The 16,176-nt window shown below is 46.0% G+C and overlaps 1 protein-coding gene and 1 long non-coding RNA gene across 8 annotated transcripts in view; both read left to right on the forward strand.

The window, feature by feature from the left end:
• Positions 1–316: 316 nt before the first annotated feature.
• Positions 317–16,176, forward strand: part of RXRA (retinoid X receptor alpha) — a 128,247-nt gene continuing 112,387 nt past the window's right edge. For 3 of the 7 annotated variants that reach the window (XM_081178786.1, XM_081178787.1, XM_081178789.1), the window contains exon 1: positions 319–905. In XM_081178786.1, coding sequence (XP_081034912.1) covers positions 878–905 — 28 coding nt within the window. In that variant the 5' untranslated portion in view covers positions 319–877. Of the gene's footprint in view, positions 906–16,176 lie in introns of all 7 variants that reach the window. The other 4 variants (XM_081178788.1, XM_081178790.1, XR_014003921.1 and 1 more) reach the window with 3 other exon arrangements.
• Positions 13,002–14,685, forward strand: LOC308578623. The gene is made up of 2 exons (XR_014004042.1): positions 13,002–13,131; positions 14,540–14,685. It is a non-coding gene; the product is annotated as an uncharacterized lncRNA (long non-coding RNA).

A 16,176-nucleotide genomic window follows, 5' to 3' on the forward strand; every position in this document is an offset into this window, starting at 1 on the left:
CGCCACGCATAATCGATCACAGGACATGGCAGGCAACACACCATTTGACTCGCAATGCCCACCAACTCTGGGGTCCCCTAAGCCCCCTCAAGTATGTTATGTGGGGGACGAAGGGAGCCTGGCTGTAGGAGCTGGTTCCTAAGGTCCCTAGGAAATCTCCCCCTCCGAAACTCCCCCTCCTTAAAATCCCAGCTGCGCGCGCCCCTGAGACCCGGACAATGCCCCGTCGCTGCTAGACCTGTCGGCCGTCAGGTTACCCCTTGGCGGGGTCCCTTTTGCAATTTCAGCTGCGGGCGGTGGAAGGGGAGAAGCAGCAAAGCGAGTGAGCGAGTGAGTGAGAGAGACAGAAACAGAGCGGGGCACGCGCGGGCGCGCACACACACCCGAGTACTTTAGTTATATTGTTGGGTGAGTTTGCAACAACTCCCTCCGTCTCGGCTTCGCGCGGACCCCGTGGGAGCGGAATTTTGACTCGCCTCTCGCTGGGACTTTCTTGGCGGCGTTTTCCTATCCAGACCTAGAGACAGTCACATTCATCTTTTTTATTTTTCTTCCAAGTGTGGGGTGGAGTAGAGGAGGAGCAGGAAAGAGAGGGGCGAAAGGGGGGAGACCCCCCTCCAATCAACAAATCAATCTCCAAACAGCCAACCTTTGCACAAGTAATTCTTGCGGAGAGGGGGCAAAAAAAATCACTTAAATCTGCCTCCTAAAAAAAACCCCTGAAACCCTTCTTCCGGCTTTGATTTTTTTTTTTGGTCCTGTGAGGTTTCTTCTTCTTTCTTTGCTCCCCTTCCTTTTTTAATTAAAAAGAAAAAAGAAATTCCTCCACCGATCGCTCTCCCACAAATCGCGTTTGGCATGAGTTAAACCAGAAACGATGGACACCAAGCATTTTCTTCCATTGGGTGAGTTTTATTGGCTGATTTTCCTCGGCTTCTATTTTTTTTAAAAAAAAAAGGAAAGCGGGGCGGCGTGGTGGTGGTGGGGAGCTGGAGAGGGGCCGCTTTGGGGGAAAAATGCAAAGCTATATTGTAATATCTCTATGTTGCCAGTGTTACACACACACACAGACACAATATTGAGTGTCGTGGAAAGGGATCTGGGAAATGGGGTGTGTTGTGGGGGAGGTAAAATGTCTTTATTACGCAGCCGATCTTTTGATCACAGAGAAGGTCCGAGCTCTCCGCTCGCTCTCTAGGGGGGGAGGGGAAAGGGGGTGGCCAGGAGCGAAAACCCCTTTGATAACATTTCAAAGAAGGCGGCCTTGTCAATTTCACAAGGCTCCCTCGTCGTTTTCCCTCTCCCGGTGCAAATCATGGGCAAATCAGGGCAGGCCACGGCGATCTGTTGTGTTGCATTTGATTTTTCTTTTAGATGCTTTTTTTAAAAAGTGATCTCTGCAAATTTGCATGGAGCGCCTTGGGACAGTCCAAGGAAGAGCCCATGCACCCCCCCCCAAAAAAAACCCCCTACTTTTAATTGCTGTGGGGAGGGAATGGGTTTGTTGTTGTTGTTTGAGGGGAAGACACCGTTTCTGGGATCGGGTCTGGCTGCGTTTCCTTTTTCGCCTTTGGAAGTTGGCAGTGGGTTGAGCGATTGAACGTGGGGCGGAGTGGAGGGGGAGGGAGAGAGATCCGAAAGAGGCTTTCAAAATCGAGAGGAAAAAGGCCTGATCTTGCAACTGTTGCAAAACTCCGGCGGTGATCCCACCACGGTGTGGGAAAGTTTCTCTTCAAAAGAAAAATAGCAGAAAAGTGATCCAGTTAACTTCCCAGTCCAGCTCTGCGTTTTGACTTTTGAGTTCTGAATAGAATAAGCAGCTCCTTGTGATTTTAGGGGGCGGGCTTTTTAAGCAGGAAAAAACTGTATTGGTTAACAGTTTCCACTTCTGGATTTTAGGGGGATTTGTAATTTTTTTTATCCCGCCCCCCTTGGGGGGAAGGCAAATCCTGAATCCAAGCATCTTTCTGGAACTGTAACTTTAAAGAACATACCTATTGCTCTTCCCTCACCCCCATTATATTCCTCCCCTCCTTTAATTTTTATTTCTCTTTAAATCTATTTCCAATGCATCTTTTCCTCCCAAAAATCTCCCCAAAAGCACAATGCATTTGGCAGGACTATTTACAAAGTCTGTAAGGGTTACAGCCAGTCTTGATCCAGGAGCCTGGTCTTGACAGAAATATTGGATGATGAGGGGATTCCCCGACACCACTCCCACCCCCAGTCTTACACCTCCTCCTTTTCCTCCTTTCCTTTTCTTTCAAATTAATTTCCACCTGTGATTTTTTTCTTCTTCCTTATTTGCGACAAGAGTTTCAAGCGTTTTTCAGCCCTGTTCTGACTTGCTAGTCTTTGCCACTGTCTGGATTTCTCCCTCTCTTCTCTCTCCCCCCCCCTCTCCTGGTTGATGCTCACGGCTGAACATGATAAAAGTTCTGAGAAGCAGGTTCAGTGTGGCCTCTTTCTGTGGTTTGCCTCATGATGTGCTGCACTTGGAGATAGCTGGGGTGGGGGGCTGCATTTGCACCCTTCTCTTAATAATCTCTTAACCACCAGGGTTGGTGCCACTGGAAAGGGCAAATTGATGGCCACTAGCCACAGTGCTATGCTCTGACTGACAGCAACACTTCTGAATACCAGTTGCTGTAAACTGCAGGAGGGGAGAGGGCTCCTGCTTTGGGGCTTCCCATTCAGGTACCTGGCTGGCCATGGTAATAACAGGATGCTGGACTAGATGGACCACTGACCTGAACCAGCAAGTTTGCCTTATGTTTTTTTTAGTGTTGCCTTGGGTTTGATTCCTCCCATTCATGATAGTAAACTTTGTAGTGAACTAGTCCCAAAGTTTTGCATCCGTGACAAAGGTTTTCTTCATCGTATCCCCCCATGATCTGATCTTATTTTTATTCACTCTGCCCTGTTTCTTTGCATCTTTAATCGATTTGCAGTGTGCCCTAAGATGGTAAGATGAAAGAGTGAGAGATGATAATGCCTAATAAATAACGAATAAAATGTGTGAACTGTGCGGATAAAACCCTCCTTCTACAGCCTCCAAGGAATTTGCTTTCCTCTTGCATACAGAATGTCCCAGGTTCAGTTGCCAATTGCATCTCCAGGTAGGTTCTGAGAAGGTCCCCTGACTGTAAAGGCAGAGACCCATTTCTGCCACTCAGCGCAGGCAGCGTTGAGCTCAGTGGACCAATGTGCGAACTCAATATGAGACAGCTTATTTATTTAGAAGCATGAGGACTGGGCTATTAGTTTGGAGGAAGAGCATAACTCAGTGGCTGAGCACCTGCTTTGCATGCAGAATGTCCCAGGTTCAATCCTCGCCTGTATTTCCAGGTAGGGCTGCAAATATCCCCTGCCGCTCTTAGTGCAGATTGTACTGAGCTAGAAAGTCCAGTAGTCTGATTCAGGATAAGGCAGCTCCCTACATTCCTGTTCAATTGAACCCTTTATCCAGAATGATGAGGACTAGAATAATTACTTTATTATTTTGGGAATTGTTGCTTTGCATGCAGAAGGGTCCTAGGTTCATTCTCTGACATCTCCAGGACAGGGTAGGCAGAGCCCCTCTGCTTGAACTCCTGGCGAGCTGCTACCAGTCAGCTACCAGGGGTCTGACTCAGTAGAAAGTGGCTATGCTCACTGACAGTAGGGTTCACACACACATACGAGCCCCCAAATAGTTCAGTTGGTTGGAGCTTGGTGTTGATCATGTGAAGGTTGCAGGTTTGATTCCTGTATGGGACAGCTGCATGTTCCTGCATTCCAGGGGGGTGGACTGGATGACCCTCAGGGTCCCTTCCCACTCTTCTATAATTCGGTGTTGAGATTTCTGCATTGCAGGGGGTTGAACTAGATGATCCTCAGGGTCTCTTCCAACTCTGAGATTCTTTGATTCTATGAAACAGCAAGCATAATATTCTCCTTTAGGTACCTGCAATTTTTTAGAATCTGATGGGGAAGGCTTGAGTCTATGAAAACTTACGTCATAATAAATGCATTGGTCTTGAAGGCAGGGAATGAGGAACACGAGTCCTGGGAGGCTGAAGTGGCCCTCCAGCATGCTCTACCTGGCCCTCAGGGCATCTCCCAAGCCACATTCTCTTCCTAGACCACACCCCTCTCTGGCCCTGCTCCTTAACAACTGCTTTTGTCTGGCTGCGATGTGTCCTTGATCTTTGTTGATGCCTTTTGCTTTGCCTGGACAGAGGATGGAGGAGGCGTGTGGGTGTTGAAACTAGTCTACTGCACAAAGATAAAATTCACATCTGCTCCTCTGCTCACCTTTTCCTCTAGCCTTGCCCACAACCGGCTCATGGCCTCTGGAAGGTTGCTTAGAAAGTTGTGGACACAAACTGAAAAACCTTACCACCCAAAGGCAGAAGACTGTGGTCATTTCTCTGTCTGTATGGCCCCCTCAGACTGATTTCCCAATCACGCCCAATTACAGTGCTATCTTCTGGCTGTTTTTTTCCCTCCCAAGACTCCCAACTCCCAAGTTTTTGGAAGGCAACTGAGTCATGTGTTGTGGGTATGATGGAATAATTCTCTCTTTTGTGCTGCTGCTGCAGTGTGTGTGTGTGTGTGTGTGTGTGTGTGTAGAAGAGGTGCCTCAAGATAACCCATGAAGAGCTCAAAAGGATGGCATCCGCTCTTCCTAGATCCTTGGTATTCCTCCACCCTGAAAGTGAGAGTGTGGTTAAGGCACACAGTGAAACCCCATCTAGACTTCATTTTTTTGGCTTGCTGTGAGTCAGAGTTTGCCTTCAGCCAAGCCATTGGGCATGGATGTGCCTCAGGTTTGTGGCTTTGCCTCCACAGTCTGCTTCTGAATACCAGTTGCTGGAAGCAGCAGGACAGGAGAGTGTTCTTGTGCTCAGGTTCTGCTTGAAGGCTTTGCATTGGAGCATCTGGTTGGCCAACCTCAGAACAGGATGCTGGACAATGATGAGCCCTCTTTAGCCTGATCCAGCAGCCAGTCTCTTAAAGAGACCGGCTGTGATAGCAGAACCATGCCCAAGGGTTTCCTGTCCAGCTACTGGAAAGGATATGTTGCTGCACTCAGGTCCAGATTGAGGGTTTCCCATTAGGGCATCCAGTTGGGTACTGTGAGAATAAGATGCTGGACTAGATGGACTTGATCCTGCAAGCTCTTCTTATCTTCTTATGACTAGATGGGCCAATAGTTTGATCCTGAAGTTGATCACCTCTGCTTTACCAAGTGGCCCGAAGGTTGTCTATGGAGGGATGTGGACTTTGGGCTTTGCAAAATGAGAGGACTGTCCTTGTCCTCCTGAAAGCTGGTTTTGAACTAGGATGACTGGTGTGCCGTCATGCTTGCAAACTGGACAAAGGTCTGGTTTCTGCACCATCACCACCCCACTCTCCATTTCTGCGTAGGCAATCTTGCAATTTCATAATGAAATGTTAAAATATTGTTTCACAGGGGAGAATTGCCCTTGGGACTATTTTGTTCAAAACTCAGCAATTGCTAAGAAGAACTAGAAGAAAAGGGGGGGGGAGATTAAATCCCCCTTTATATGTCAACAGCATAGGTTAAACATGTTTCTTCATGTTTGCTTTGCTCTTCAAAACCAGATAGTGCTGCCTAGCCCTGCAGTGCTGGGGCCTCCAGTATCTCAGAAGCCACCTTTTGTGCCTTTGCATGTGTGACTGCAAGTTAGCAGCCCCCTCTCCACAGACACACACCTCCAAGCATTCTGGAAGGAACCGGGTTATATTGCCCCCCTCCCCCTAAAATGTTTACTGTGAGAACATCTCTGGCCAAACGTGTGGTCCAGGCCTTTCATAGATAAAAGTTTTCCTCTCTTTGTTGTAGTGCAAGATCTCATGGACACCCAGCAAAGCTGGATGTTGGAATATCCAAGGAGGGATAAAAATTATTTTATTTGTTTGTTAAAATTTATACACCACCACTTGATTGTAAAAAAAAAGGCAAAGCAAAACCTCAAAGCAGTTTTAGAAAAAAAGTTAAAACAGTAAAATTATCAATATGAAAAGTTACAGCAATAATTTAAAACATTCCAAAAGTTAAAACAAGTGATTAAAACTCATATCAACTTTGTAAACATCTGGACAGACTTGTCTAAAGAAGAATGCTTTTAATAGGCACTGAAGAGAGTACAGTGGTACCTTGGGTTACATACGCTTCAGGTTACATACGCTTCAGGTTACAGACTCCGCTAACTTGGAAGTAGTACCTCGGGTTAAGAACTTTGCTTCAGGATGAGAACAGAAATTGTGCGGTGGCAGCAGGAGGCCCCATTAGCTAACGTGGTGCTTCAGGTTAAGAACGGACCTCCGAAACAAATGATGTACGTAACCAGAGGTACCACTGTATAGTGAAGGAACTTGCTTGATCTCAATAGGAAGGGAGTCCTATGGGGGGGGGGGGGATTGCCACCATCAGTCCTAAAGGAAATTCAGTCCAAAAGAAAGTCCTTCTTCATGCAGTGCAAACTATGAAATTTATTCCCACAGGAGGCAGAGATGGCCACCAACTTTGATGGCTTTAAAAGAGGATTTAGAGTCAAATTCACAGAGGAGAGGGCTATCAGTTGCTGCTAGCCACAATGGCTTTTCTCTGCCTCCGCAGCTGGAGCCAGCAATTCTTCTGAATGCCAGTTGCTGGAAACCACAGGAGGGGAGAGGGCTGCTCTTGTGCTCAGGTCCTGCTTATGGGCTTCCTATAATGGGCATCTGGTTGGCCACTGTGAGAACAGGATGCTGGAGTAGGTGGGCCACTGGCCTGATCCAGCCAAGCGCTTCTTTACCGTTTCAGACACCATCTGCGATTCCTAATATTCAGGGATATCGGAGTGAATGGGTCCCAGAGTTTTGCATTGCTGGCTGGGAGCCCGGGGTAACCTTTCATACTTTTTATTCTTTAGCAAAACTGCCTTTTATCAAGAGCAAAGAGGCAGTCCAGGATTTTAGGTATCCATTACTGTTGTTGTTCTTGGCAATGGGCAATGCCATTTCCATGCCAGGTCTTGGAGAGAGAAAATCCCAAATCAAAGCAGAATCAGCACATTGACACGGAGATGGGGATCTCTGCTCCACTGTGGTCAAACATCAAATTTCTAGGCCGCTATAGGATTCTGCTTTTTGTGTGTATGTGTGTGAGGGACAGGGTGTTTTCTGTAATTATAACAACTACAGTGGTACCTCTGGATGCGAACGCGATCTGTTCCGGAGCCCCATTCGTATTCAGAAGCGGACACAACTCGCCGCTTCTGCACATGCATGTGACGTCATTTTGACCGTCTGCGCATGCGCGAGCAGCGAAACCTGGAAGTAACACACTCCATTACTTCCAGGTCACCACAGTGCGCAACCCAAAAATACCGTATTTTTTTAACGGACCATAGGACGCAGCTTGTTTTAGAGGGGGAGTACAAGAAAAAAAAAATCTCCCCCTCTCTGCTCAGTGCCCCTTCAGCGAAGCAGCAGGAGAAATGGAGCCCCTTCCATTTCTCCTCCTGCTTGGCTGAAGGGGCACTGCGCAGCTCTCCCTCTCTGCTGAAGGCAGGAGAGCAAGACTCTCCTGGCTTTAGCGAAAGGAACCTGAAGCCTGCGGAGCCCAGCGGGAACTCGCGCTGCGCTCCGAAGGCTTCAGGCCTGGTGCGCACCGACCCCTCTCGCTCTCCAGGCTTCAGCGAAAGCAACGCGAAGCCTCCCTCTGCGCTTTGGAGGCTTCGCGTTGCTATCGTTGAAGCCAAGGAGCCTGCATTCGCTCCATAGGAAGCACACACATTTCCCCTTAATTTTTGGAGGGGGAAAAGTGTGTCCTATAGAGCGAAAAATACGGTACTTATCCCGAAGCTACTTCAACCCGAGGTATGACTGTACTACTACTATTACTACTACAATGCTTTCAAGTAAGGATGACATCAAGTATCTTTTGGGACTGATATGGGATCACTATCTCGAAGACGATGGCAAACCCCTTAGGGCAGTACCCAACTAGCGCATTCCACAGGTGCAAGCATTTCCTCTCTTTTTTCTTTTAGTGCATGTATATCTCACCATTTTCTCCAAGGAGCTCAGGGTGGGCTAATTGATTTTCTTCCTCCTCATTTAATCCCCACACCAACCCTGTGAGGTGGTTCGGGCTGAGAGGCAGGGACTTGGACACACCTGGGGTGCTTCATGGCCAGATTGGAATGTTGGACCTTTTTCTCTCAGATTCTCATTTAATCCCCACAACAACTGCATGTGGCAGGTCACCCTGAGAGGCAGGAACTGACTCCCAAGTTTCATGGCTGAGTGCTGGATTTGAACCCATGTCTCTTAGGTCCAGCAATCTAACCACTACAGCATGCTGGCACTTTATGTAATATTACAGATACATTTTTAAAACATTGCTCAGCATATCAATTGCTGCCAAGGAGTGTGGTGGAGTCTCCTTCTTTGGAGGTCTTTAAGTAGAGGCTTGACAACCATATGTCAGGAGTGCTCTGATGGTGTTTCCTGCTTGGCAGGGGGTTGGACTCGATGGCCCTTGTGGTCTATTCCAACTCTATGATTCTATGATCAGTAATATTTTTCTATTTTTAAAAGATACCCTTTTGTAAAAACTCTTCCGCATTCCTCAGGAGAAGCTTGTGTTCTTTCTTTCCCGTCCTGTTCAAGGGACAGAAGGGGCTTGTGTGAGAACTGGGGTTGGGGGCCATAGAAGAAATGGTACCTTAACCATGATCAAAAGTACTGAGTTGATTTTCATTCTTTTTTTTCATATTTTCTCCCTTGATTATTTTATTTGCATAATATACATTCTTTACAACAAACAACTCCAAAATAAAGACAACTCCGAAATAAAATCATATGTAACAAAACCATAAGTCTCATGTTTTCATTTACACTGATCTCCTCTCCAATACCTTTACTTGATATTTCTTGCTGCTTTCTGCTTTCCTTATAGAATCTTTATAAAAAATTAAATCTCTTAAATCCTATACCAATCTTTAACAATTTCAATTAATCCCTTCACCTCCCTCCCCCACAGCCCAGTATTTCCCTCCACCTGTGTGCGATCTTCTTTACCTGCTATTATTTTTGTTGCGTTATTCACTTTATTTGTTATTCCATCCTTAATATATTATTATCCTGTCTCCTTGCACCTTTTAAACTTTTGCATATTAATTTTTAAGCTCCAGCACAGTTGATTTTCATTCATAAGGAGGGGTGATGTGGAGCATCTGTGACCTTCCTTATGTTGCCCATCATCCATCATCATGGTTTGGGGTTGCTGATGGTAGTTGGCCCACCAGCAACTGGAGAGTCACAGACTCCCCTTCCTTTTATTTATTTCATAAAATTTATACACCACTTGATTGTAACTCCCCCCCCCCAATGAACCAATAAGAAAAAATAAACAGCAATAATGTAAGGCGTTGAAAAATTCACATAAGAATAGACTATAAACCGATTAAAACTCACCCCAACATTCTAAACATCTGGGGCAGCTTGTTTAAACGAAAATGTTTTTAGCAGGTGCTGAAAAAAGTACAGTGAAGGCGCCTGCCAAGTAGCGATGGGCAGGGAGCGCCAAAATGTTGGGGCTGCTAAACTAAAGGATTGAGTTCCTACAAATGCAGAACCAACAAAATTTTGATGTCCTTTTAGGAACAGAAATGGATCAAATGCTGCTTCTTTCAAAGGAGAAACTTGGCTTGGTTTTTTTTTGGGGGGGTCTTCAAGCCCAGCCCACTTAACTACTTTTATGGCAGCTGAGGAAAGTTTTCTTTTGTCCATCTTCCCTGTTCTGTTTAGAGGTCAGGTTTTATTTCTGGGGAGTCTTGAATTTGGACCTCCTGTGAACTATGGTGACCCGCCCCCCTTGGCCTTATTGGGGCTGCAGACGGTCACCCCGCCCCCCAAATGAAAGGGGCAGCCCTGATCTTGGGGGGCCCATAAAGTGGGTAATGGCTTTCCCAGCTGTTTCTCTGCCTTAAAAAAAAAGTTTATGGTGTTTCCCTCCCCACAATGGTGCTGCTTTTTCAGATGCTTTTATGGGTGTGGGTGGGGGAGCGAGCAGGTTGATGGGGTGCAGGATGTGAAGAGAGGGAAAGAGCAAAATAACGGCCCCCCTCCTACAGACTTCAAGGCATCTGCAAGGGTGTTTATCCAAGAGCCAGACTTGGGTTTGGGTGTGAAAGTCAGGTGACACATCGTTGAGAAGAGGACCAGAATGGAGTCACGTTCAAAGCAGGGCTAGACTGAAGCCAGCTTTGCAGGTCAAGTCCAAATATGTTGATGCTAGTCCACATTATTCTTTTCTTTTTTCTTTTTTAAAAATTGAGTCTTCCGCCACGTACATGTTCTGTTCCTGCAGGAAATTCCAGGCTGGTTTCCTGACTTAGGGGATGCAGAACAAATTTGGCTTTCTTGGCATTTCAACACAAGCCTGCATGATTTGCTCTTCCTCAAACAATATGTGGAGTGAAATGTTGCTATCCTGCAAAATTTGCACTTCTCCAGAGTTGTGATGCAGTTCTTTGGTTGGAAATAATGGAGAAAACTGTGCAGGTAGATATGTGTGTGTTAGGGAAAGTAGTCAAAATAATGTATTATATTAGGGGAAATGGCCTGCATATTTATTTGTACTTATTTATTGAATTCATGTATCACTTTTCTCTCTGAGAAACTCAGTGTGGTTCTCCGCACTTTGTTTATTCCCCACAACAATCTTGTGAGGTAGGCTAAGTTGGGAACTGGATAAATAAAGTAGATAGATAGATGATATAGATAGATAGATAGATAGATAGATAGATAGATAGAAGTCTGATGTCCAGATCAAGGCGCAGTTCTGGGCACAATAGTTTAAGAAGGAGATTGACAAAGTGGAATGTGTGGAGAGGAAGGTGACCAAGATGATTAATGGTCTGGAAACCAAGCCTTATGAGGAACAGTTGCGGGAGCTGGGTATGTTTAGCCTGGAAAAGAGGAGACTGAGAGGAGATAGGATAGCCATATTCAAATATCTAAAAGGCTGTCACATGGAAGATGGAGCAAACTTGTTTTCTCCTGCTCCGGATGGTAGGACTCACCCAAACCAATGGATTCAAATGACAACAATGGAGATTCCTTCTAAACCTTAGGAAGAACTTTATGACAGTAAGGACTCTTTTTTATTAATATTTTTTAAAATTAAACTTTCAATTTTACTTCCGAAAAAGCATTTTACAAATTTTAAAATATCCAATGACTTCCCCTCTTTTGTTTCCATGGGTCATTTTATATATCATACATCCCTGCGTATTTTACGATAACCATTCAAATAAATTTTCCACTTTTACATCCATCAAAAATTATTTACTCTGTTGCATTTATCTTAATCCTTTCCGCTTTTTCAGCTGTATACAGTTATTTTCCATATATTCAATAAATGTTTTCCAGTCTTCTTTAAATGTACGTTCTTCTTGCTCTCTTATTCTATGTGTTAAATCTGCAGGTTGTGCATATTCCTGACAGTAAGAACTCTTTGGCAGGGGAAGGCGTTGGACTTCCCTTCGCTGGAGGTTTTTAAATAGGGATTTGAAAGCCATCAGGTCAGAGATTTTGTGGCTTTGATTCCTGCATTTCGAGGGGTTAGACTAAATGACTCTTCCAATTCTACAGTTACAAGATTCTGTAGACAGGCACATAAAACACTTTTGTTTTGCTGAAAAGGAAGATGAAATTATTTCAAAACATTAAGCCCCTTCCCCTTCTGCCTGGATTATCAAATTAAGGATATACCGTATTTTTCGCTCTATAACACGCACCCGACCATAACACGCACATAGTTTTTAGAGGAGGAAAATCCGTAGGCATGCCACCCGTAGGCGTTCCCTCCATAACACGCACAGACATTTCCCCTTACTTTTTAGGAGGAAAAAAGTGAGTGTTATGGTGCAAAAAATACGGTATGTGTGTGTTATATGTATATGTGCTAAATATGTACATATACACACAAATTTTAGCTTTGGCGAAAAGGAGGAGACAATTATTTAAAAACAAAAGACGTTCCTCATCTCTTCCAATGGGTGCTAAGCTTGGCCTCTCCCGCATTTGCTGTGCGCCTGCTTCCAGTCTGGCTCGCAGACGGTCAAACTGTCCCCCAGAGTTATAAAGCAATTGTCTGGCTTCGTAGCAGAATAAGCATGAAATGGTGCAGAAAGGAAGGAATGGAGCAAAAATTGGGGGAAGGCCAATTAGAGTGCAAGGAATGACATCTCTCTTTCTCTTCTATTCTGCTGGAGAAAACTTTGGAGCTGGGCCAGGGTTTTGCATTCTTTCTGCCTTCTCCCTCCTCCGCCACCCCAAAAAGCACCACTGGATAAGGTGAATGTGTTGACACTTGCCATGTAGGCGAGGAGCTCAGAGCTGTTGACGCCTTTGCTTCCACCTTCCACACCGAGCTACATTTCCTTAGTTCTCTTTTATCACCAGGGTTCGTTGTCTGTCTCTCTCTTTCAGTCAGTCATTTGCATTGCTTACCCTTTGCAACTTTATTTCCTCCTCCACAGGGCTGGACACTGGGATCTGGGGGATCGGCTTGGTGCAAGGGGGTGGGGGCACAAAAGCAAAGCTGAAGTGGGGGCCCCTTGAGTGTGTTCTCTCTCTCTCTCTCTCATTGGTCATGTCAGTGCTGCATCCCAGCAATTTAGACAGCAGACTTTAGACCCTACCTGTTGCTGGAAACTGAAGGAGGGAAGAGTTGCTCTTGTGTTCGGATCCTGTTTGCAGGGCATTTGGGTGGCTACTGTGAGGACAAAATGCTGAGTAGATGGGCCCTCTTAGGCCTGATCCAGCAAACAGATGTGAAATGTGGAGATTGTAAAAATGAGAAAGCAAAATGGACAGATTTTTGCATCCCTAGTCCAGAACAGGTATCATCAACCTTTTCAGATCAAGGATCCACTTTTTAATCAATTTCTTCTTATTTTTTTTTTTTACCATATATTTGCATGCTGCTGCTGTGGCCTACCTTGGACCAGGCCATGGCCCATTGGTGGGTCCCCCATCCCACCGGTTGAAGACCAGTGGCTTAAGGGATGATTTGGCTTGGCCGATTTGGATTGTAAGCAGGGTTCAAAATTAGCTGGGCGCCAGGTTCATTTCGCATCTGAAGATTCTCTATTTGAGAGCACCACAAAAAGTCTGGGCACCTTTTTTGGTGACTGAGAATCAAGGTTCTGCTCCCCCAAGGCTTGATGAACCCTCCAGAGGTGCCTATTGCAACTGCTGCCGCCAGAGGTGCTTCTCCTCCCTCTGGTTGCTCAGACTGCACAGTGGAGTATATTCCACTGCAGGACATGGGGCAGCTGTCGTGACTCCACATTGGCGTCCTCTGCTGATGACATGGGCAGCACCCTGAAGAAGTCCCAAACTGGTGGCAGGTGGCATGTGGAGAGGCTGCCCTGAGCAGGGGCGTTAGTGCCTGGCTCTTTTTATAAGGATTTGAAAAAATGAAGAAGCATACTGACGTGGAAACATGTGGAACTGAATTTAAGACTGGAAGATTGAGAAACAGAAATGGACAGGTTTTTGCATCCCTAGGCAAGAGTAACGTGGTGGGTTTGTATGTTGTGGACAGGTGAAAAGTGATAATGTCTCTTATTTATCTCGCTTTCTGCTCAATGCTTGCCTCCGCTGTGAACTTAGTTGTGGCTCCATGATTTCCTAACTAATGATTTTTCCTGCGCTGTCAAAGCTCTTCATTGTATGCTCCTCATGGGCAGAGAGCTCTTCCTCCTCTTCTTTTGCTCTGAAGCAAGCTGTACACGGATTGGATTTTGCAAAAAAATATTATGTAGCTTTCCATGGGCAGAGCCTGTTTTTGCAAACTCTCATGTTTTTGCCATGCGCTGAACTTGCAAAATACGCTGCCCACTTTCACAGGTGAGGGACTGAAATCTGGAGATAGCAATGGGCAGTGGAGGGGCTTGACCTGAATCTATGGTGATAAAGTTCAACAGCTTCTTCTTCTTTTGGCTAGGGCATACCTGTCAACTTTTTCCTTTTTTTAAGGGAAATTCCCTTATTCTGAATAGGATTCCTCGCAAGAAAAGGGAAAAGTTGACAGCTATGGGCCAGGTGTGTGTGTGTGTGTGTGTGTGTGTGTGCGCGCGCGCGCATGTGTCAGCATTGCCAGATTAATTCATAGAATCATAGAATCATAGAATCATAGAGTTGGAAGAGACCACAAGGGCCATCGAGTCCAACCCCCTGCCAAGCAGGAAACACCATCAGAGCACTCCTGACATATGGTTGTCAAGCCTCTGCTTAAAGACCTCCAAAGTAGGAGACTCCACCACACTCCTTGGCAGCAAATTCCACTGTCGAACAGCTCTTACTGTCAGGAAGTTCTTCCTAATGTTTAGGTGGAATCTTCTTTCTTGTAGTTTGGATCCATTGCTCCGTGTCCGCTTCTCTGGAGCAGCAGAAAACAACCTTTCTCCCTCCTCTATGTGACATCCTTTTATATATTTGAACATTTGAATTCTCAGAAAGGAGTAAGATTCTCTTTTCAGTGTTCTGGATCCAGGGGGTTTAGAAGGAAAAATAAGTTTGGGCTTTTTAAAGGAGCTTGGTTACAAGCCTTTAGATTTTTCCGACTTCTTCCAGCAAACATGAGGACTATCACCTTAACTTTTTCAAAATAAAACCCAAGGAGCTGATGGGGTAAGGGCATGGGAGGCACATTTCTCTTGACTTTTCCACAGAACCAAAGCTGATGTCCTTCAACTTCCAAAAGCAGTATGAGCTCACCCTGTGGGCCCTCCCTATTGTTTGCAGATAAATGCCAGCTGTCTCCAAATACCAATTCTGAGGAAGGGGCCTGTTTTGAGAATGAGCCTGTGTCTTGTTAGGCCCAGCTATTATACGAGGTTTTCTCTCATTGAACTGCTGGAAGTCTATTCGAGGCGAGAAATTTAGAGCCGGCCTTTGGACAGTAAGTGCCAACCTAATGGGCCAATATATTAACATAACTATCTCCTTTCCAATGGAGCAAGAGCTATAAGATCCTCCAGCTGTTTCTATTTGCTATTTATTGGTATGCACTGAGAGATAGCTGGAGAGGGTTTATTGACTCACTATTTATGTTTCACCTGCTTTTGGATGAAAGTGAGGTCCTGAATCCTGTCTCTCTGCTCATATACACAACAGGACTGAAGCTGCAAGCTTCAGTTGGTAGGCATAGGAGCCAACTCCTAGGGGTTGTGGCAGCTTCGGCCCCCACAAAGTTGATGGGCATTCCCATTCAAATAGTGTGTGTGCACTGCATCATGTGATCACATGCAGGGTGGAGCTTAGCTGGGCCCCCACAATATTTTATTCAAGTTGGCACCCCTGTTGGTGGGTGCCTGATGACCTTATACAAGGGGAGGTTTAACCCCCATCTAGCGATGGAGGAGTCATTCCATTTTTCTTTTACATTTTTCATGATAACTACCGTATTTTTCGCTCTATAGGGCACACTTTTTCCCCTCCAAAAATTAAGGGGAAATGTGTGTGCGTCCTATGGAGCGAATGCAGGCTCCTTGGCTTCAGCGATAGCAACGCAAAGCCTCCGAAGCGCAGAAGGAGCACTCCCTCCGCGCTCCGGAGCCTTCACGTTGCTTTCGCTGAAGCCTGGAGAGTGAGAGGGGTTGGTGCGCACCGATCCCTCTCGCTCTCCAGGCTTCAGGGATAGCCGCCTGAAGCCTTCGGAGCGCAGCGCGAGTTCCCGCTGGGCTCCGCAGGCTTCAGGTTCCTTTCGCTGAAGCCAGGAGAGTCTTGCTCTCCCGGCTTCAGCAAAAGGAACCCGAAACCTGAGGAGCGCAGCGGGAACTCGCACTACGCTCTGAAGGCTTGAGGGATAGCCGCTGCGCTCCGCAGGCTTTGGGTTCCTTTTGCTGAAGACTCTCCTGGCTTCAGCAGAGAGGGAGACCTGTGCAGCGGCCCTTCAGCCAAGCGGGAGGAGAAATGGAAGGGGCTCTTTCTCCTGCAGCTTCACTGAAGGGGCGCTGAGCAGAGAGCGGTAGATTTTTTTCCCCTTGTTCTCCCCCTCTAAAACAAGGTGTGTCCTATGGTCTGGTGCATCCTATAGAGTGAAAAATACGGTAATTTGCTTATGGCAAACCAAAATGCAGCTATGCTTTCGAAAAATCACAC

Source organism: Podarcis bocagei (genome assembly GCF_964188305.1).
Source record: "Podarcis bocagei genome assembly, chromosome: Z".
NCBI classification, from domain to species: Eukaryota; Metazoa; Chordata; class Lepidosauria; order Squamata; family Lacertidae; genus Podarcis; species Podarcis bocagei.